The sequence below is a fragment of the Pelodiscus sinensis genome, chromosome 4 (genome assembly GCF_049634645.1).
Source record: "Pelodiscus sinensis isolate JC-2024 chromosome 4, ASM4963464v1, whole genome shotgun sequence".
In the NCBI taxonomy this organism is placed as follows: Eukaryota; Metazoa; Chordata; order Testudines; family Trionychidae; genus Pelodiscus; species Pelodiscus sinensis.
The window spans coordinates 31,104,607-31,127,635 of record NC_134714.1 but is presented as its reverse complement, the minus strand read 5'-3'; the positions used below and the strand labels follow the sequence as shown (position 1 = coordinate 31,127,635).

Genomic DNA, 23,029 nt, shown 5'->3' with positions numbered 1-23,029 from the left:
TAGTGGAGATCTATTCTCAGTTGGCCTCTACACTGTACCGTATCATTGTGCTCTCACAGAGGTCAGTGGGAATTGGCTTCCATAAGGTAGGCCCCTTACTTTAAGATTTCTACCCCTTTGCACAAGCAAGGTGAATCTACGCCTGTCTCTATTCTCATGTAACCCTCAAAGAAAAAAAGAACCCTCCTTACTGAAGTAGATGTTCAGTCATTAGTCAGCCAGTAGGACCCCCAAGCTTTAGAAATACACAGTAAAAATTAAGGGATCAAACGATCCACTTCCCAATTCATGTTTGTACAAAGAAGTATGTCCAATTTTAATAATAAAATATCACCAAAGATAGTCATTGTAAGAGAGGCAAGTTTTTGAACTATACAGAACTCTTCTTGAGCTCTGGGAAAAGTACTCCGAGCGTCCCAGATACACAAAAGGTGGAACAGGTTGTTTAACAAAGTAGTTCATACATATCAAGGGACTATTCACACCTCCAGTCATAAGGGAGAAAGCAAGGGAGCAGAAAAGCAGATGGAGATGAGGGAGTTTCTAGTGGGTAATACAGTAGATGGCTGTAATAAGCCCTAAATCCTGTGTCCCTGTTCAGTCCATGATTGTTAGCATCTAGAAGATTTTTTAATTTAAGTTCCAAGGCTCATCTTAAGTGTTGTGCAGGGTTCCTTTGAACTTGTCTCTCTCACCAACAGAAGCTGGTCCAATAAAATACTCCTGGGGGAATTCTGTGTCAAAAATTAAAAATGTTGACCACAATATTTGAAAACTATGCATATTTATCAAACTAACAATACATTCACATCAGTTTCAATTACTTTGATAATGTTTTTAACTACAATGCAATGGATGGAGAATCACAGAATCATAGAACACTAGAACTGGAAGTGACCTCAAGGGGTCATCGAGTCCAGTCCCCTGCCCTCACGGCAGGACCCAGCACCATCTAGACCATCCCAGATAGAGGACTACCTAACCTGTTCTTAATTATCTCCAGAGATGGAAATACCACAACCTCCCTAAGCAACTTATTCCAGTGTTTAACCACCCTGACAGCTAGGAAGTTTTTCCTAACTTCCAATCTAAACCTCCCTTGCTGCAGTTTAAGCTCTTTGCTTCTTGTCCTATCCTCAGAGGCCAAGATGAACAAGTTTTCTCCCTCCTCCTTATGACACCCTTTTAGATATCTGAAAACTGCTATCATGTCCCCTCTCAGTCTTCTCTTTCCCAAACTAAACAAGTCCAATTCTTTCAGCCTTCCTTCATAGGTCGTGTTCTCTAGATCTTTAATCATTCTCGTTGCTCTTCTCTGGACCTTCTCCAATTTTTCCACATCTTTCTTGAAATGTGGTGCCCAGAGCTGGACACAATACTCCAACTGAGGCCTAATCAGCACAGAGTAGACCAGAAGAATGACTTCTCATGTCTTGCTCACAACACTCCAGTTAATACACCCCAGAACCTTGTTTGCTTTTTTTGCGACAGCGTCACACTGTTGACTCATTTAGCTTGCGGTCCACTATGACTTGTAGATCGTTTTGTGCAGTGTTCCTTCCTACATAGTCATCTCCCATTCTGTTCCTACCTAAGTGGAGTACTCTGAATTTGTCTTTATTAAACTTCATCCTATTTACCTCAGCCCATTTCTCTAGTTTGTTCAGATGATTTTGAATTATGACCCTATCCTCCAAAGTACTTGCAATCCTCCCAGCCTGGTAACATTTGCAAACTTAATAAGCAAACTTAATAACATCTAAATTGTTGATGAAGATATTGAATGGAACCGGTTCCAAAACAGACCCCTGCAGAACCCCACTTGTTATGCTCTTCCAGCATGATTGTGAACCGTTAATAACTATTCTCTGAGAACGGTTATCCAGCCAGTTATGTACCCACCTTATAGTAGCCCCATCTAAGTTGCATTTGCCTAGTTTATTGAGAAGAACATCATGCGAGACCATATCAAATGCCTAACAATAATGAATGGGAGTGGGGAGCATAACTGCAACCCCCTTTTGCCTAAAAGTAACATATGATCTTTTACTGATAATTATTAGTCAACAAATATATGACACCATATGCTCAGTGTTACTTTGTAAGCAACTAAAGAGCAAGTGAGTGCTGGGGAATCAAATTCAATTTATATTGGCTACTGAGCATCTGCAGAAAGGTCAGTAGCAAACAGGACATGGAACATATTTTGATAGGATATTTTTCCATTCCAAAATGTGGACCAGTTCTAATCACTAAAGCACCATAAGCATTTTTAAGGCCACAGAGTCTTTTACAAGAAGGCTCCTTTACACCACTCTGGCAATGCAAAGGACCCTTTAAAAACGTTTACACCTGCTTTATACTTTTGGGAAAAATTCACTAAACAGTCAGGCTGCTACATTCTGCTTTGTGTGTGTGGATAGACCTTGCCCCATACCTGCCTCTCTCATGTAGAGAATGCCACAATAGCAAGCAAGAGACAAAATGTCTCTCTCTCTCTCACACACCCCACCCCGCCTAGCCTTTTCCCTCCTCCTCTTCCTCCCTACCCCATGGTGATTTACATCACTAACTGCTCTGGGCACCAAAACCAAACTGCTCTGGGCCCTGCCTGCATTGCCAATGAAGGGTACATGACTATTCCTGCAGTTTTCCTTCTCTTCCATCAAAAGTCATTTCTATCTGAGGAAACAAAGAAATCTGTGGAACACATGAATTCTGTGCTTGCACAATGGAGCAGAATTCCCCCAGGACTAAATAAAAGCTATTTACTCACTCACCTTCTCCCTCTAATATCCTAGGACTGATACAACTATGACAAAACTACCTACAAAAATAATCATGTCTTGCCCATCCACTTCCCCCCAAATATAGTTTATATTTTCCAAAGTGCACTGTTAATTATCACACTTACGGCCCGATTCTTCTTCTTAATATAGAAGCAGAGTTAACAGGTTTGCACAGGGACTGTGCAGAGATGAAGATGAACTGAAGCCTTCATATGCAATTGCTGGGGAGTAACACAAGGCAGTACCAGTCATGTGACAGCCTCCCCCCTTCTCCCCCCCCCCACGACTCCTCCCTATTCCACATCTAGCCCAAGGAAGGACCATCACTAGGAGGGTGTGGAGCCCAGGACAACCCTCTTTCACCCCAGGCCCCGCTTCTTCCTGCCCTAGCCCCACTCTCATTCCATCAAGCCCCCTCAAGTGATGTGGCCTGGGGGTCTGGCAGAGCACCTGGCAACAGCAGCAGGTGTTCCCCTCACAATGCAACTCCCACCGATGGTGGTGGGAAGCAGAGCAACCCAGCTGCCAGCGACGTTGCTCCATTTCCCGTTGCCAAAGAGCGCGGGAGTCGGTTCCACCCCTTCCCAAAAGCCCCCTCCCCATAGCCAATCTCTACTGCCAATGCCAAGTGCCACACTGGCCCACTGGACCCTCACAGGGCTCTTGATGATTGCCTCGAACTACCCAATGGATGGGACAGCTCTGCCTGCTGACCCCTTGTCCCTTCCCCACTGCATTTGAGGGGGCACACGACTCTTCATGCCTTGCTCCCCCATATTACCCCAGAAGCCTCCACTTTCCTCCCTAAGCCAGAGCCAATGTGAGAACTGTGAACATACTCCAAGGCAGTTACCAGGGATCTTAGCCAGTGGATATATGCAGGACATGAAAGTAAGTGGGTACACACAGATGCACAGCTCTGGCAGGAGTTGGCTGAACTGCAGCAAAAGCAAGCAGGGAGCTACTTAAAGAGCTGAATAGGATACTACTTGTAAAAAAAATTAAATTACTTTCACTACTAGACATATGTAACAACTACACCCTCTGGCCAGGTGCCTTCACCTCCCCTGACCTCCCCTCTGAACTGTTGCAGAAAAAGGCACTTATGATCTAGTCCCGTCAACTAACTCTCCATCTCCAATGGAGCAGGACTACAAAAATTCTGCTCTTTCATGATGTTCTATACCTGCAAAGGATGAAGGAAAGGATTGGTGAGATAAACAAGGTGTGTCCCCTTTTTAACTTCTTAGAAACCAATAATAATGTCCTGACACTAAGAATTCTTATGGAAAACATGGTGCAAGAGAAAATGAATTAAATAGAAACAGGATCAAAATAATTTTTGTTTGCAGAAAAAAAAAAAAAAAAAAAGATGTTTTTCCCTACCACCACTTACATTGGAACCTTCTTTGGCTGAAGATTTGAAATGCACCGGCTTAGGCAATGTGAGAATTCCTTTGACAGTAATATAAGGATTTTCTCCACAACTGGACGGCCAGCTCAGATCTTTGCACTACAATATTGAAAAGAGAGTCATGTTAGAGAGCGCGAGTCCCTACCTTTAGGCTAACACAAAAGTATGTATTTTTGTTTACTGTATATTGTAAGGAAAACATTTTAAGAATATTTTTAAGGTAAATCAGAGATAGTGTGATGTCCATGTCATTTCAGAGCTTAATTTTTGAGTACAAGAGAATCCATTTCTGCAGCAGGGTGGAACAGTTACTTAGGAAACTTTAGTGAATTACATGATATTCCAATAGTAGGAAAATGCCCCAATGCAGTGTATATTGTTCCTTTCAAGCGTCACAGGATCCCTTGCTATTCAAAATTCTACTACCACAAAACCACTTACAGTTCATGGAATTGTGTAAATATATGCAAACAGAAAAGCCACAAGAAGTTACAACTCAAAATATTGTGTAATGGTGTTACGGTTTTGTCACTGACATATTGGCACAATTCAACATTACTTCACTGCATCTTATTTCAAGTGCAAAACTATCATATAGGGCCTGATTCTGCCACTCTTGTACAGAGTGAACAGTACCTTATTCCAAAAGCAGTCATACTACAAAGCATGACAGACATTCATTAGTGATTAAAACAAAAATTCAGGAGGCAACATCTTGAAAGAAGCAATGAAAGGTATATCACAGTTAGGCCAAAGTAAGGGCATATATTGAGATACAGATGGTCTCTAGACTGAAGTATCATCAGTTCTCTCAGTTAGGTTGGACTTCTTGCTTCTGTAAAACTAAGTACAATAAAGTCTCCACTTGAATCCATTATTTAGCTAAGCAATATTCTCTTACATGCAAGACTGTGATCCAGATCTGTTCTGCAGAAGGAACATAACACAGTTTCACATTCATTCGTCCAAAGTCTCGTTCATCCCCTGATAATGTAATGGTATCTGGGGAAAAAGCCAAAAAAGCTGTTTAAAAGCCTTCCAATATTTTGGAGATCATTCTGAAAAGCCAGGATACTGTTCAGTTTTTGACTAGCATACAGGCAGTCCCCGGGTTACATGGATCCGACTTACATCGGATCCCTACTTACAAACGGGGTAAGGCAACCCCGCACTAGCTGCTTCCCCCCAGCAGACCAGGGAGCCGCGAAGCTAGCACCCCCCCTCCCCCCCAGCAGACCAGGGAGACGCGGAGCGGCTTTTCTCAGCAGACACCTCAGCTTGAGAATAAAGGACTGAGGGAAGTGAGGTGTGAGAGAATAAAACTGAGCTCTGGAGAAATGTTTGGCTAGAGTTTCTCCTACAATATGTACCAGTTCCGACTTGCATACAAATTCAACTTAAGAACAAACCTACAGTCCCTATCTTGTACGTAACCCGGGGACTGCCTGTAATTTAAAGCTCTCTCAAACTGAGTTTGAAATATTTCAGCTCTGATTTTAAGGCTGAGGGCCCAACAGATCTTCAAATTGACCCTCTGTGAATTACAGGGTATTAAATTTCATCCAGTTGCCCTGCACTAAGACTAATAATGTATATTTAATTAAAACATATCCTCTAGAAATAGGTCCAGTATTGATTTGAAGCCATCAAGAGATGGAGATTCCACTAGTGGTTAACCACTTTCACTGTTAAATGCGTGTCTTATTTCTAACTTGATTTTGTATGGCTTCTGCTTTCAGCCATTGACTCTTGTGATGCCTCTCTCTGCTAGAGTAAAGAGCCATTTTAGTAGCTGGTATTTTGTCCCCATAAACGCACTTCTACATAAGGCTAAGATTTGTCACAGATATACGTAGTAAAGAGTCATGGACAAGTCACAGGTAATAAAGACAAAGTCACATAAACCCATGACCTGTTAGTGACTTTTAATAAATGTATCTGAGATAAAACGGGAAGGGAGAAGGCTTCAGCACCCATTGCTGTTGGAGCTCTGAGGTCCACCACTGTGGTTAAGGAACTGAGGCAGGGCACCACCTTGGGGCTGAAGTCATGGAGGTCTCTGGAAGCCACAGAATCTGTGACTTCTACAGCCCGTAACAAAATTATAGCATTACTTATACACTATAATTAAGTCACCTCTCAATCTTTTAGATAAACAAATTGGGTTCTAAGTATCTCACTATAAAGTCATTTTATCTAATCTTCAAATAATTTTTATGACTCTTTTCTGCACTCTCTAAGTTTTCAACCTTTTAAAAAATGTTTATACTAGAACTGTATGCAATATTCTACTAATAGGTCTCAACAATAATAGTGGTATTGGATTGCAAGCTTCTCCATTAGGAAAGGAAGAGAAAGGACCAGAACTATCACTGAGATACTTCCCCTTTTCTGCTCTCCCACAAATTGACCAATATCCTAATTAACTAGCTAGTTAACTCATGGTGGGATTTTCCAGAGCATTGAAGCTTGTCCTCCTATGGGTAGGTCTATATTGTAATTACTGGGTGTGACCCCAGCTTGAGTTGACATATCTGAGTTTAGCTAGCGCAGATCCTGGGGCAGGAAGCATGGGATCTACGAGCAAGCCCGCAATTCCGGGTAATTACTCAGAGGGCTAGCCCACACTGAAACCTTGCATCGCCGTGCAGTGATGTAGCTAACTTGAATCACACAAGCTGCAATTACAGCATCTCCAGACTTTAGGTCACTAAGGTGGTCTTAAAAATCCCATGTTCCATCTTTTTCAATAGAAAAGCTGCAGATGGAAGCCCAAGATAAGTAGGCATCTGTCAGGGGGCTCCCCCTGGGTTTGGGGTTGCCACCCCCATCCGGGGCATAGTTCGGCCCACGTGGGCCTAGCCCCCAAAGTACAATGCCCCTCTCCTAGGGGAAATATGGCCTCCTGGGCTAGTCCTCCTGATGCTGGCTCTGCAGCCTAGTCCTCTGGCTGAGTTTCCCACTCGCCGGGGTTCTGGGCAGGAGGGGTAGGGGGGCCCCGACCCAGGGCCCTATCAGTGGCGGGTGGCTCCCACCACTGGCTCGGCGGGGGTTCCTCCCCGCAACGCACCCAGCTCTCAGGGGCTTTTCCAGCTCCCTGCCCTGGGTCACTTCCTACCCTCTGCCCCCGGCCCGTCGCGGCCCCACCAGTCGGCGTTGGTTGGGTGGCTGTAGCGGCACTTCCCCAGTCAGCGTCGGGGTTGGCAGTGTCCGGCTCGGTGCCTGGGTCCCGGGGTGTCGGCTGGCGGCTCCTTCGTTGGAGTCGGGCCCGGCTTGGGCCTGGCAGCGGCGCGTTCAGCCATCCCGTTGACTCCCTCCTCGGCAGTTGGGTGCTCCCTCCACCTCGGGCCGCAGTCTGCCCCTCCTCAGCAGGCCAGCAGCCTTTTATACCTATGCTCCCCTTGGAGCGTGCCCAGTAGGGCTGTGTGGGTGGGGCTCTCTCCGCCCCTGGCACCAGGTGGTTTCCCTGGGCTTGAGTGCGGGGCGGGGCTGCCCCGTCACAGCATCTTACATTGCACATTACAAACTAGCTACCAATGGATTTGCTTCTCAATACCACTCCATAAAATCACCTGTCTGCAGTAACGCAGTTTAATGTACATTGGACTTCACTGTGTTTCATTGCTAAACTAAAAAAGCACCTCTTACCCAGGCTCTTGTTACTGCCTTGTGAATCCTTCTTCGAGGAGGTACTGCTGGGTACGCTGGAGACGGAATCATATCTCTGCAAAGAAAATGCCTCTTTAGTCAGAGAGTGGTGAGTGTGACAGAGCCAGGAGAGTTCAGATTGTAAAAAGGTGGGACACTCTGATAACTGAGAGGATGTAAATTGAAGTTCTCATTCATTACTAACCCCATGGAGCTGACAGTCTGGGATTCCTTGGAGCTAGGAATGAACATAAAATGCAGTGCCAGTAGGCATTGATTTTCCCCCATTGACGCATGAAGATTTGTCATGAGTTAGCAAGGTTTTCATTTCCACTGCACTGTTGACAAACTAACCCCCTGTGCAGTTTTATATTTGGCAAGGGATATGCAAGACAAGGAACCACAAGTACTTATACTTTTCCGAACCAATTGACTCAAGTTTCCCCACTATGCTGTGGGGAAGGCATGATGGGGGGAGGGAGATTAGGAAAGAACCAAGTGAAATTTTTTACAGTTTTGAACTTCTTCCACTGCACATCAGATCGGCTCTTAAAATGTGAAATGTGATGGTATCACACAGGTACACAAAAGAAAATGAGTTCTGGGTGTGTCATAAGTTATTATAAGAACTCACCTGGATGACACGGTGGGGAGGATTTGAGAGATCAAACAAAGAATGACTTAAACCAGATGACCCAGGAAGTGTACTACTCCTTAAATCACAAACTGAAACAGAAAGGGACAAACATATTTACTCTGAGCAGCTGAAATGACTAACAGTTGAGCTGGCAGGAAAAAAGAGAAAGTAGGTCTTCATAAAACTGGATTCAAAACCAAGTTACAGTAACCAGATGTTTGTCCATCCCAAAACTTGCTTCCTTCACCCAGTCCCAAACCAAATATGGGTTTAAAACCATTTGTAACTATTTAGATGCATGTGGCTATTCTGCATGGTAGAGCACACGCATGCCAGAGCCATATCCAAATCACTGCATTTTTAAATACATTAACTACAGATTTGTCACACTGATTGAAAAGGACATGAAAAACAATTTTTGTTGAGCTATTTATTACAACATACAATAATACACTTTGATGCACAACAGCATCTAGGTTAGATGCAGGTATGAACTTGAAAAGGGGGACAGACATGACTGTGGTTTTTGCTGAACAAGTTAAAAAATAAACCATAAGAGATTGTTCACTAATATGAGATTTAGAATTAAACATACCTGGGAGTGGGAGGAATCACGAAAAATTGAAACATTGTTTTCATTTTGAAAACGTAAGATCAAGCTCCCTTTAGTTTTGTTTCTAAATCAGCATTTTTACTAAAGAGAGTTAATGAACATGGAGTTTTCATTGTATCAGTGATTTATTAGTTTTGTTTTAGGGTGAAAAAAGCCCATTGCTGGTTGAGAATTTGAAAAAAGGATGACCAGCTCTATTTATAATTTAAGAATAAATCACTAAGAAAGAGGAATAAGCAAATGAGAATTTTCAGACATTTTTGCAGGTTTGCTTTCTAACTATGAAGTTCAAGAAGCCATTAGGTGTGCAGCAAAACCAGTCAGATTACGTGCATAACAGGGGTGCACAGTTCAGTGCAAGTAGTAAGGAAGAGCAAGAATTAAGGTTTCAGCAGCTAAGTTAACTCTGCTGCATTGCACTCATCCTGCATATTTTATAAGATCAAACTGTAATACATGGAATGACACATGTAACCAGAAAAAGGGAAATTGATAGATGCTTTAGAAAAATCTGTGCGCCAAATATCAAACAGACTTCCCCTTTGCCTCCTTATTTCTTCGCGCACTTCTCTCTTCTGAATGGCAAGAAGTGGCATTGCTTATGGAGTGCTTTAGCAAAGACATGGGTCTTCTCTTCAAATTCGGTTCAGACTTGGGTTCAGGTTGACCTCCTTAGATAAGGTTTTCCACTAGGGTTTCTTCACCAGGAATTATTAATTTTCTGCACCCAGGGGTCTTACCCTTGTGCTTGCAGCAGCACGCCTATCATAATTGTGTTGCTGAGTCACAGGTAGGAAACTGGTCACAACATCCAGCTCCTAGTGAGTTTTGTAGATTAGAATTAGAGTGATAAAGTCAGTCTAGAGGCCATAGTGCCAAAGAGAAGAAGTAAGGTAATTGATCAACAACTTTTCTTGCTAAATGGGCAGACTGCTGTCCAGAGCAGTTTTCATGTTGCGTCTATATTTAACTTCAGATAGATCAAGTTGTAATAGCTAACGAGGAGGTGACAAATTGTTCTCTATCACAATAGCAAGGTCCTCATTTGAGGGGAAGGGCAGAATCTCCTGGCTAGCTAGAGATGGTTGAAGTACTTATCGCGCCTGGAATCCTTGTTTCCCCAGAAGCAGTGAAAGAGGCTGGGCACCAGCCAAACACTACAATATTGAGAACAGAAAATACATCTTCATATTGGTGAGTTACTGTCACTGTTTACAGAAGCTTTTCAACTCCCTCCCAACACCAGTTTTCAATAGACCTCTAACTCCGCCATGCTGACTCATCTCCAATTTTAAACCTATTAGAAGGCCACTTGCCGCACTGCAATGCTTTCCTTACTAAGTGATCTGTAGTCAAGGGACATTCATTATTCACAGTTCAAAAGGAGGGCACAATGAGAATTTAGATGTTATCATTTTCAATTGCCTTCTCACTACCCCCAAAAGAAAATAATTTTGTTAGTATGAACTGTCATCACAGCATAATGCTCTTCCTGAGAGGGAGAAAGAGGCAAAGTTCTGACTTGAAAGAAGGAGGGAAAAGCAAGAAGAGCATTCAGTGATCATTTGTGGATCTGAGACCACTTCCAAATTATCTATCTTTCTTTGCAAAAGAGCAACAGGGCTTCTGGTCGGTTTACAGCAGCTTATGCAGAAATACTAGATTTAGGGTGACCAAGTGCCCGGTTTTGAACTGGAACATCTGGTCAAACAGGAATCCTGGTGGGTCTGGTCAGTGCAGCTGTCCAGGCCATTGATTATTTGGTTGCTACACCACACAGCAGAGCTGGCAGGGTTAGGCAACAACCGGTATGTCCAGCTTCTAAGGGTGGCCGGCGTGATGCATGCTCCACCCCGTGCTCTTAGGCACAGCTCCTATGCAGGACAAGGGAAGAACTCATGCAACTTGCAAGTGCTTACCAGGCAGCTGTTGAGGGTTTGTGTGGTGCACTCTTGTCTCCCTGCTGCCTGGCACTCTTTTCCTCACACTCCTCCTGGACTCAAGCTCTGGTGCATGCACTGTGGTGAATTGTTGTGTGCCTGTCATCCCATCACTGGCACAATGTATGCATATACTGTGACAGAGCTCTGGCTGTGCCCATGGGTCCTGGCCAGTAACCTTCAGTCTCAGAGGCACAATGTGTCCACCACATGGCCTCCTCCTTTTTACTAGAGGCAGGGTTCATGGCATACTGAGCCATACTCATCCCAGGCTAGTCCATAATATGGGAGTGAAACCCCCTCTCTAATCCCAGACTCCCTATCCAGGAGGGACTCTGTATGGGCATGGGAAAGGTTGGGGGGAACCTGGGCACAACCACTACTCCAGGTTCTGGCCCAGGGACCCTAAGATAGCAGGTTTGTTCTACTGCCCGTCTTGCAACTACTTCCCTGGGCTACTTCCCCAAATGATCCCTCCCAGTGCCTTTCCTCTGGTACCTGATCCTCCACCACTCTCTTCCTGCCTTGCAGCTCCTAGCTCTCAGCCAAACTCCCCTCACTCTCAGCACTTTGGCTCCTTCCTTCCCTCTTCCTTGCATGCCACCTAACAGAAGAGGAGCCCTTTTAAACTAGTCTTAACTGGTTCTTGATTGGCCCAGGTAAGTCTAATTAGCCTGATTCCCTTTGCTCTGGAAAGCTCCTAATGAACTCCAGGTGTTCTAACTGCCCTGATTGCTTCAGAGTGCTTCCAGAAAGTTCCTGCTAATTCTAGGCCAGCCCCTGCCAGTTTACCCAAGGAACAGAGACCTAGTTAGTCTAAGGCTCACATACTTTCCTTCTAGCACTCTTTTGTAAGCCTCTGACCTGACCCTGTCACAATACCCGTCTCCAAGTGCTGGGAACAAGGCTGCACTCAACCTCATCCCCCATCACTGCATCCCTTCCCGTCCCAATCCCTAGAACCAGTTCCCATTCTGCCCTGCCTCCATGTGTCTTATAGCACTCTCCCTCCCATCCTCACCAGCTCTCAGAGCTCCCACCCTCCAACCCTCACAGCCAACAGCCCTGCACCCCATTCACTCCCATTGTCCCTGCGTGCCTTCCACATCCTCATGCACCAATAGCCTTCTGCCTCCCCCTGCTCGCTCATCCACTCTACATATTCCTCACATCTCCCTCCTCACTCTTCACTGCCCCCTCACACCTTCACCCAGGTCTTATCCTTGGCCACTTTCCTTCTCCATCCTCTCTCCCACCCCTATCTTTTCCACCCAGCTAAGCTCCCCACCAGTTGGGTGAGTTAAGCTGCCCCTGGAAAGTGTATGAAAAAAACGTGTCTCTGTGTAGGCCAATATGTGCCTATTAGGTGAATGTACTGCCACACGTGTATACCTTTGTGAACAAAATTTGCAGCCTGACTTTTGTTCCTTTTGCTGGCCTGCGCACAAAAATTGATGACAAAATGTGTATGTACTCATTTCATAATGAATTTTTAAAAGATAAAAGAACTTTAAAAGAAATCTATTATTTCTTAAAAAGTGAGTGTTGATTACTAGTATTTGCTGAAAGAGCCAATGTATCCTACATCTTTTCCCTCCTTTGTATAGCTGCATTATAAGCTCTTTGTTGGGGATTCTTTGTGTGTGTGTCCAGCACTTTCCGCCCTGGGGCCCTAATCTTAGTTGGGTTTTCTAGGCTTGAAACAACAATTATAATATTAAATAATGTGGAAGTATGTATGCTAGTGCATGTTAGATGCGTGCACATGAATGCATGTGTGTATCTGCATGTAGATGTGGGAATCGGTTTCTGCAGATGTGTATATGCCTAGGCTTTGCAGTGAAAATGAGCATGGGAGGGTGGAGGAGAGCAAGCAACAGAGGCAAGGGGGAATGGAGTGAGTGGGGGTAGGGTAAGGAGTGTTCCATTTTCTGGCATTAGAAAATTGGCAACCCTAACTGGATTACAAAAAAAACATGCAAACTCTGGAAACACAGTTTTGATGTAATGAAGCAAAATGAGCTGAGGCAAGCCCATAACTTGATTTAATAAAAGGTGAAATGGTATTTACAGAAATATAATCCATATGCAAAACAAAGGAACTCAGATTATTGGAAAATTTATCCGGTTGTTTATTCTTTTAGTTGAAGAAAAGGATTATAAATCAGTTGGACATTTTGAAAATGGCATATTTGTAGTAGGTTTCTAGTACAGCTGGTTGACATTTTTCAAACGAGTGGACTGACGAGTGGCTTTTTCTAAAACCAAAAATATTCAAAAAAATTGGTAACCACTTTTTAAAATCTCTCATTTTATTTATATATATATTTTCGAGAGTTTGTGCATCTGTCTGTCCATCTGTGAGTCCATTTGTTCAAGAACGCCTTCTAAACAGTAAGAGCTAGGACAACCAAATTTGGTAGGCAGCTTCCTCTAATCCTAACTTAAAGCAAAGTCAGGGTTTGGTTGTACCAGGAAAATGGGATATACCAGGATTTCAATTGTTTTCCATAAACAGTTGGGACAATTATGCTCCAATATGACCACAAGGGGCAGCAAGCATGGGGGACAGTCCTACGGCAGAGGGACCCTGATGGGGCAGGGAAGGGCAGCTACACTGGGAAGAGAGTGGCCAGGTAGGGCTGGGGGTCTTCACTTTGCCAGCAACCAGCCCAGGTAAGCACCAGAGCTGGACGGGGGTGGCAAGGGGGGGAAGAAGGAAGAGAGCCACTGGGGGAACCAGGCAGCACAGCCCCAGCCCCTCCCTTATGAGAGACCACAAGGGCAGTGTAGCCCCAACCCCCCCGGAAGGAGCTGCCTTGGAGCACAGCCAGCCTCACCACCACGGGCAGCCCCAGTAACCAGTGTTCCCTCTAAACTGCAGCAGCACAGCTTCACAGGTGATTAATCAGCCCTACCCAATCAGAGGCACTATCACCTGTGAAGCTGTGCTGCTTAGAGGGAACACTGCCAGTAATCCCCCACCCCCAACTTCCTAGACCTCTGCCCTCAGCCCTTTGGCTTGAGCCTCTCTCCCTAAGCCCTCCCCCCATCTCTTCCTCTGAGCCCTACATCTTCTGCCTTGCCTCTTGCACTTCCCATTCCATGCCATGACTCCTGCACTCCCCACCCCCTATCCTAAGCCCCCCAATGCTTTCACCCCTCACATCTCCAGCCCCGTCCTGAGCCCTCCACATCCCCAAGCACCTGCCCTAAAGTACTGCCCCCAATGCCTTGCAGCCCCCTGCCCTGAAGGACCTGAGAAACACCAGGTAATATCAGGCTTTCAAAATGCAAAATTTGGATTAACCTATATTTCAATACTGTTTATTTTTAACCCCATGAAGTGAAAAATTTCAAAAATATTTTTTCCCCCCCCTTACATTTTTAAGCCAACTCTACTAATAAGATCATATGCATGCAACAGAGACACTTCTACATGCTGCAGCACCGGGGCAGATGACGATTTTGCAGGGCTCAGGGCAGCACAATTTCACGGCGTCCCCCTTTTGACACGGTGCATGCACGGTGGCACCACGGCACATGCATGGGGCTTCTTGAAGCGCAGGGCCCGGAGCGGCCGCCCCACTCGCCCTGCCCTATATCCGCCCCAGTGCAGCACAGTAGGCTTAGAAGATTACCAGCTAGATTATGAAAGATGGCAGAAACCTTACAAGGGAAAAGTATTTAAAATTCATAAATAATGCCGTTTTTATGTTGCATCTACATTTATTTTTAGGAAAGTCAAGTTGCAATAGTTTAACTGGCGGGAGACAAAGGCATGATGTCACCATAGCAAGGTCCTCATTTGAGAGGATGGGTAGGGTCTCCTGGATAGCTGGAGATCCTCATTGTTGGCATCATTTATTGGTGAAAAAGACAAGGTTTCAGGACTACAGCATTGATTAAGAGCACTAGCAGGCTTGAAAGCTGAAGTTGCTCCAATATATTGTCTTCAATCTTTTGCTTAAGTGAGATCAGGCACTACTGATCCCTGCACAGATTTATGGATATTAAGACCAAGTATCAAAATATTTTCTTAGTGTGGACCAAAGATCACATATGGGGGGTCTTTTAAGCAGAGAAGTTGGGAACAAGGAGCAGGACCACATAGACCAGCTAGTTCTGTGGTCAACAGACCACAGTGTAAGAATTGTGGTATTCATACATACCTTCTATATTCCCAGTGAGTGATCCTTCTGCATTTAAGCATTTTAATCAGAGGAGAGAAATACAATGGGATCAGCTCTTACCTGATCCATACAACCTCACATCTGATTTTTCTGGGAAGCGTCTAGTCAAATCTGGTGAAATATGCTGCTGCCTATAGAATGGATTGTACACTGTATCACCATGGGGTCCTTGCTGGTATATATTGGAAAGTTCTGCTTTCCTGTCACGAATAGAGACACTGGCCAAGCCTGTGAAGCAGAACATAAACCACGTGTCAGAGTCTTAGCAGTTAATGAATGTATCGCTATGGTTCATAAAGCAGACAACGTGCCTTTCAGGCAAAGGACACTTTGCTACTTGTTGAGGAAAAACTAACAAGTTCTATTAGATTTCAGCACTCTTAGAAATTAGTGGCACAAAAATGAAATTGTACGTTGAGTCACATACACATACTTTGGAGTTCTTTGATAAAAACTGAATGTGATTTATACATAGATAGTTCCAAAGACTGAGCAAAACAAATGTTCACAGAAAACTGACCAGCATGTGCAGAGAACCTGTGCTTCCACATTGGCTATATCTCAGAGTGGCAGCCCACTTGGTTATAGTAACCCCAGCAACTTCAAGGGGGATCTAGGAAGGACAGATAATGTAGCCTGTGGCTATGTGTACGCTTTGCTTAATTTCCATAGGATACCTATCAGTACAGAGAGATAAAATGACTTGGTCAAAGTCATTCAAATTGTTGGCCGAATCATAGACCATAGAAAGCTTGCCTCTCAGCTGGATGTTTAGTCCATTACAACACAGCTGCCCTACTTCTCTTTTTCCTTTCCTTTTAAGGAGTTCAGGTACAATATTAAGGTCCTAGTATCAGGAATTCAAGTGTGATGGAAGCACAGAAAGTGATGTTAATTCCATTAAGAGCAGTCTGCCATTTAGAGGAACATTATGGTAATATTAAACACACGGGCTATGTCTACACCGGTGGCTCCTTGCACAAGAACTTGCGCAAGGAGTCCTGCGCAAGAACATGTCCACGCTGCCACGTATGAGATGTGCTTTTGCACAAGAGTGTCCATGGCAGTGTGGATGCCCGGCAGGGGTTCTTGCACAATAAAATTCTATAGCTAAAATAGCTAGAAAGCGTCTACACTTGTGCTTCTTATGCAAGAGCTATGCTCTTTTCTTACAAGTGGAAGCTGTCTTGGCAAGAGCTCTTGCACAAGAGCTATGCTCTTTTATTACAAGAAGCCATCTCTTACCACGCTGTACTGTACATCGTCTTGCGCAGGAGCAGGTGGGCAGTGTGGATGCACTGTGGATTATTGCGCAAGAACAGCCATTCTTGTGCATGAAGCCACAAGTGTAGACAGCCACGGAGTTAGAAACGCAGACTTTTTTGTGCTAGCCTAGTTTGTCACGTAAAATCATGGATAAACTGTTACAAGCCTTGCAAAGAAAATTTGCCAGAACACAATCAGCAAAGAGGCAAACAGCAATTCTGAAAGCATGTCCTATTTAAAGAAGATACACACTCACACATACAGAAAATGGTGTTGCACTAAAAGCACAATTTGGGCTGTTAACCAACCGTCTGAAAACCACGAAATCTAACAGTACTAGTGCTTTAGTAAAATTTAGTGAAGGAAGAACTGCAGCCTATTTCTCTAAATGCAATAAATCTTCCTAAGAAATACATTTTGCCTTTAACATAAGTGGCACACAGCTTACAGGGGTGATTCAGTGGCAATGTTCCATGTTGCCAGTGGGTCACAGCACCCCATTTCTTCTTTGTGGGCTGTTTGGCTGCTTTATGGCCTTTTCTGAACTCCAAGACCTTACAAAACCAACTGTTCACATTGCTTTTTTTGCTGGTCGTTTGTTTTCCCCTAGGTGTCATCCTCTATTCTGATTGAGACTTGGGGGCTTTGTCCACTTTGAGCATTTCTCATATTGCAGAATGAGTGGGTTCCATTGAAAGTGTTCGTCACAGCCGCTCTTGTGGCTGTCAAGGGAACAGTGACTGAAGTAAAGGCAGAAGTATGGGCTTCTAGAAAAATTCTTAAGCTCAAAATCGGCCATGAATATTTACAGAAGACACATTTAGCATCTTTGGTTTCCCCAAATGAGAGCTGAACAGCAGTTCTGGGACTGATATATTAAGTATTACCTAATTTTTAAATGCATGAATTTTTACTAACAATGGGGGAAAACCTGAAAAACATCCAAAACTCTTCAGTTTGCTAGAATGCCAGAATAAAAATAGCATAAACATTAGAAACAGAGATTGTTCAAAACCAAAATCTATGAATATACCTTCAAAAACTTTGGTTTGGCAGTGATGCTGGGAAGCATTGGAATGCAAACTAACATCCGGAGAGTGGTCTGATTTACATTGGTTAGGCACATAGCTAATTAACGTATCTAATGAAATCCTGTCCTTTTTCTGCAGTTTTTTTATTGGTGCTATTTCACAATTGTGATTTTTAAATTTACCTTGAATTTCCCCAACATGTGATAAACTGCCAAGATTTTGGGGTTGTATGTAAGTTAATTTAAACTGAGGGACCACAAACGGGACCTCCCTGCCATCTGATGGCAGCTTGGCAAGGAGATAATCTTCGGAACAGCCCACTTGACGCTTCACTGACACAGCAGACAATGGAGGTTTCTCCACAATGCTTGTTTTGCTTTTGGCTTCAGATTCCTTCTCCATGGAAACTGTTAAAATAAAGTAAAGTAGTAAGTGCACTCAATCTTGGACAAGAGTCTGAATAGATGTCGTGTGTTTAACAGGATCAACATTTCACAGGGTTTCCTTACCCTCATTGCAAATAGGACCAGTACTTGGAAAGTGCACTCATTATGGAAAGCATTTGTACTGATCCAAACCAGTTTGCTACCCAAACTTTACTGTAATAAGCATCTGTGATTAATACATTATACCTACTGAAAGCTGGGATTACAAGCTTCCAGAAAGTAAACTGTTTTTTTGTTTGTTTTTGCCAGTATTCCAGAACCAAATACAACAAGCACCAGAGTTTGGATAACTGTCATTTTCAGTTCCTGATTAATAATGCTAATTTTGAAAATAAGACTATAATAAGAATTTTGGGTGCTCTAAACAGATTCAAAAGAAGTTGATGATTTTATATTTGATTGCCAGGAAGTATTAATGTTAATTAATCTTCAATATAAAAGCTATTAACCTGCATGCTTATTATTATAGTGTGGAACTCACAGTCATTCTTTTCCTTCTCCACGTAGAAACACCCTTTGCAGCAGTTCTTTATGCATTCTTTTGCCATAGCTTCTATTATTTCAACATAGGCAAGGCTCCAGTGCTGAAATGAATCTTGAAAACATACACACCACACATCAACAGCAGAAATTAAATTCTAACACCATTATTTTAAGACTGCTACATCATGTCCTGAAGTCAACACTATTTACTTCAACGGAAGCAGGATAAGCACTATGAGGTTTATCTTATTGTAGCTAGTTTTTCTTCTAGATAAAACATGGAGGTGGAGAAAAAAAATCAAAAGATTGTGTTTCTAAGGCAAAGTCACTGAAGATAAACAAAATTCTTCCTTTTAAGAGTGCTAATGCTTGCCTCACATTTATATGAGCCACTTGGCTCCATAGAGCTCATTAGCCTTAGTAAAGCGAGTTACAAGTTGTTTATTTTTCCTCCAACTTCTTTTGTTCACAGAGCCCTATAGTCTAATTTTCCACAAACATACATCAAATTCCATGTTTTACAATTTAACATATGATATTCATGAATGATACAAAAAGTATTTTTCCCGTGGAACTACTCTTTCATTTGTTTATGTATAGAATGAAAGACCTATTTCATATACGATTGTGTCCTCCCCACACACAGAAGAGCAGAGATTGCTGACATCTTCTAGAAAACTAAGTGGAGAGGAATCAATGCAGGCCTATAACCCCTGGTGAACATTTAAAGTACCTTATAACAGTAATAACTGGCTTCATATTTAAAGGTCTCCTTTATTCTTTTCAGAGAGACAAACAGCTGCACAGCCTCCCATCCAAAAACAATCTAGCTGCCATAATATTTATGCACATCTCAAATGTGAGGTCCTTTACAGAACATAATGAAGACACCATTGCCTCTCTTTGGAACTACAATATGAGACCAAACAGAACATCAATATGAGCAGAAAGGGTAAGACAGACAACAAAGAGGAAAGATGGGAGTTATACAAAAAAACTCAGACCTGTGGTTACTTGGTTATCTCCGTCACAGAAAATTATGCTAATAGTTTTCATGCTCCAGTATAAAGACTTCCATATGTGCTTTAAATTAGTTTGGTTTTTGTTTGGGCTTTTTTTGGCATGGGGAAAAAGGCATTTAGGGAGCCCCACACACTGATCTAGTGCCTTTATTGCTAATTGTTAATAGAATTAACAAAAAGCCTACATCTACACAACGAGTTTTTTCTGAAAAAAATATGCTAAAGCAGGACTCATTTGCATGAGTTGCAATCTCATTTGTATATTTTCTGCCAATCCGTTTTTGTGCAAAAATAAGCAGTGTGGACGTTTTCTTTTTTGCACAAAACCCCCTTTTTCTGCAAGAGCCTATGAAAATTTTAATTTACTTTAACTTTTCTGAAGGATTCTGAGGGGTAGCAGTGTTTCTCAGAAGGACTGTAGTTTTCTTTATCAATGGAGAGGAGACCACGACTTCCTCTAATTTATTTATCTATTACATGGCATGCTCAAGATCTCACTGTGGGCCAAAAGTTAAAATCCAAAAGTAGCCCTGTGATTATATAGTCAAACATGGCACCATTATTGGCAGTCTGAAATATGGGTGTGTTTAGCTGCAAGGCAGAATGCTACCCAGGAAACTAGAAAACATCCTGTTCCTTTGCAAAAGTTGTTATGGGATCTTTAACTTTCAAGGATAATCAAACAAGACTGTGGCTTAATATTCCATTCTAAAAGAGGGACACTTCTTATCAGAGTATTGATTAAAAACGCATAAGAATTGAATTGCTTATATGGCTGATGAAGGGAAGTGAGATGCAATGTAACATTAAATCCACTGGACTACCCCTCCTCTTCAGGCACATGCAACCTGTTGGCTAAGCATTGTGTAATTAGAGTTTACTGATTTTCCTTCCCAGTTTTTAGTCAGTACACAGCTGGAGTTAAATATTTACTCCCCCCCCCCCCCCCCCAGTTTTTCAACTGGGCTTGTAATAGTTATTAATTTTGTCCTAACCTCTGTAACAATAGTATCTACAACTTGTCAGTTTTCTTAGGTGCAACAGCATTCTCTATCTCAGAATGACTGGTTTGAATTTATCACCAACACTGAAAGATTTTTGGTCTCCAGAAATTTCCCCAGGCTTCTAAGGGCAGGAAAACTAATTTTCCACAAAAAATGTACCAGAAACAGTTCACTACATGACAGAGCAGATTTAGTAACTCATACCCATAACATTACTGAATAGGGCTCACTGTACTAGAGAAATACTTATGCACTATTCATCAACCCAATGACAAATTATTTGCTTTTCATCCCTTCCCAGGGAAGAGAAGAGCATAAACATTGTTGTAGCAGATTTTACACTAATAGTAGTAACTTATTTCTGTATCTTAAGCAGACTTTTTTTGTTTTAAATAATAAAAGCAGGCCATATCCTGTTAAAGTTAAAACCAACTGTGATCTTATTATTTGATTAGTGAAAACAGGAAGTCAAGGCCAGTGTGTGACCAGCCACACATTTCCATTCTGTAGGTGTGTAAGTGTAATTCATCATCTACTGTACAGAAACAAACATGCCGAGATAGTGCTGTGTACACATTAATGTTTTACTGGCATAGAAATATCAGCAGTGAGCTGCTGAGTATATAGACATGAACTTAGCGGCTACGTCATAGCATTAGCTTAAATTAGACTTTTTAGAAAAAAAGTTCCCAGAGCAAATGGGTAACTAACTAAAAGCTATGCCTGTTCTAGCACTTTGTAGCCTCTGCTTATGCCACAAGCACATTACAGAAGCATGTTGAACCTTGCTGATGGACTGATCATTTAAAACATGGCTCCAGCTTATGTTGCTTGGCGTGTCTGACATGGAACCTGAATTACTCACTCTTTCTAAAAACTACTTTTAAAACTAACCATGAACAAACTATCGAGTATAGCAAAAGGTTTCAGACTCATTCAGATATTAAAGCCCCATGTTTCCACTTTAGAAACGGAGTAGCAGTTAAATTATTCTAAATGATTTAGTCTACCAGTCCTCAGCACATTTACCTTTTCACTCCCACATTTTCAGAGTCATATAGGATTAGCCACATAACTGCCATTGACTTTATGCATCTAATGGTAAAAAAGTTATGTGGGATAGAGATTAGTTTAACAGATTGTAGCATTGCCAATTCTCACACTTATCAGGACTCTCGCAATTCTGGCATGTTCTCTCCTGAAAACCTGATCAAAAGCTGCTAAGTCATGAATCCTCTCTTACTTAAAATTGAAAATATTTTATGTTGCTGCCCATGGGGCTGAGAACAACAAAACGTCTGACACTTCCCTATAGTCTATGTGCACATGAAAGAGAGGCTCCCAGAGGTAAAATTGGCTGAGACCTTGCACTGTTTTTAAGGAGACTGAAGCCACGCCTACAGGCAAAATGGCTCTTACCAAGGGTGCTGAGAAAATGTTTACAGTCGGAGTATGGAGAGCCATTGAACCAAACTGTAAATCCTGTATACAATGGAAACACCTTCAAACCAGGTGTGCTGCAGCACCCCTCTCATCCTAGTTCCAGCACCTATGTCTGCCACTCCAGAGTTTATAGGGCTAGACAGGACACCAGCGCTGTGAAGAATAGTAGAGACTGAAAACAATATGGAGAGAACCAAGGGTGGTGACCATGGAATCGCAGAGGAATGGGGTGCAAGGAGGTATAGGAGGCAGAGAACAGTGATATAAGTCTGATGGGAGTTCAGCTCTCCTAGATTGAGGGTTGCCAATGCTGTGAACTGATTGCAAGTCCTAGTATTTTGGCACCTGCAGGAACAGGTATTGTGATCATGTGAGTAGCTCCTTTTATTTGGGTTGCCAGATGGTTTAACCAAAAATACCAAACACCCTCCCCCGCAACAGTTGTTTAAAAAAAAACCCCAAAACCAAAAAAAAAAAAAAAAAAAAAACCACCACAGAATGGCCCCTTTAAGGCCTTTGGGGTTTTTTGCCAGCAGCCATATTGTTTTCTTACTCTGTGTGGGAAGAGAGCTCCCCTGCAGAATGAGGTAAGTGGGGAGGAGGAAGGGCTTGGGGAGAGGGTGCGGGGGGAAGAGGGGTGTCCGGGAGAGGCCCTGGGACTCACCCGGTTGCTGAGTATGGAAGGGTTGCCAGGTGTCTGGTATTTTCGCCTCCTGGCAGGGAAAAAGAAAAAAAAATACTGGACATTTTAGGTGTCCGGTATTTTCTGATTTTTTTTTAATCCGTCAGGAGGCGAAAATACCAGACTATCCGGGTCAATACCGGACACCTGGCAACCCTATATTTTATCCCACAATTTTCAGGCCTAGGCACATGAGGAAGAGCTGTGTTTGTGAATCCTGAGGGGGGGGTTGTGTGTGTGTATGGGGGTGGGTTCTCAATATTAGAAGGTTCTGACTCATGGTTTTGTTTCTCTTAAAATTGGCAATATTGAAGTTCTGTTGTATACAGGTTGACCCTCCCTAGTCACTGGCACTCTCATACCAGAGTGGTCCCAAACAAGAGAATTTGCTGGACCAGAGAAAGTCAGACATTCGGGG

At 42.9% G+C, this 23,029-nt stretch overlaps 1 protein-coding gene across 3 annotated transcripts in view; it reads right to left on the bottom strand.

Annotated features, from left to right (window-relative positions):
- TC2N (tandem C2 domains, nuclear) overlaps positions 1–23,029 on the bottom strand; it is a 45,336-nt gene that overhangs the window by 10,323 nt on the left and 11,984 nt on the right. For all 3 annotated transcript variants that reach the window (XM_006133650.4, XM_006133651.4, XM_006133649.4), the window contains exons 2-8: positions 18,459–18,572; positions 17,714–17,938; positions 15,295–15,462; positions 8,486–8,577; positions 7,852–7,927; positions 5,105–5,205; positions 4,186–4,302 (exon numbers count right to left, since the gene is read on the bottom strand). In XM_006133650.4, the coding sequence (XP_006133712.1) occupies positions 4,186–4,302; positions 5,105–5,205; positions 7,852–7,927; positions 8,486–8,577; positions 15,295–15,462; positions 17,714–17,938; positions 18,459–18,525 (846 nt within the window). In that variant the 5' untranslated portion in view covers positions 18,526–18,572. The remainder of the gene's footprint in view (positions 1–4,185; positions 4,303–5,104; positions 5,206–7,851; positions 7,928–8,485; positions 8,578–15,294; positions 15,463–17,713; positions 17,939–18,458; positions 18,573–23,029) is intronic.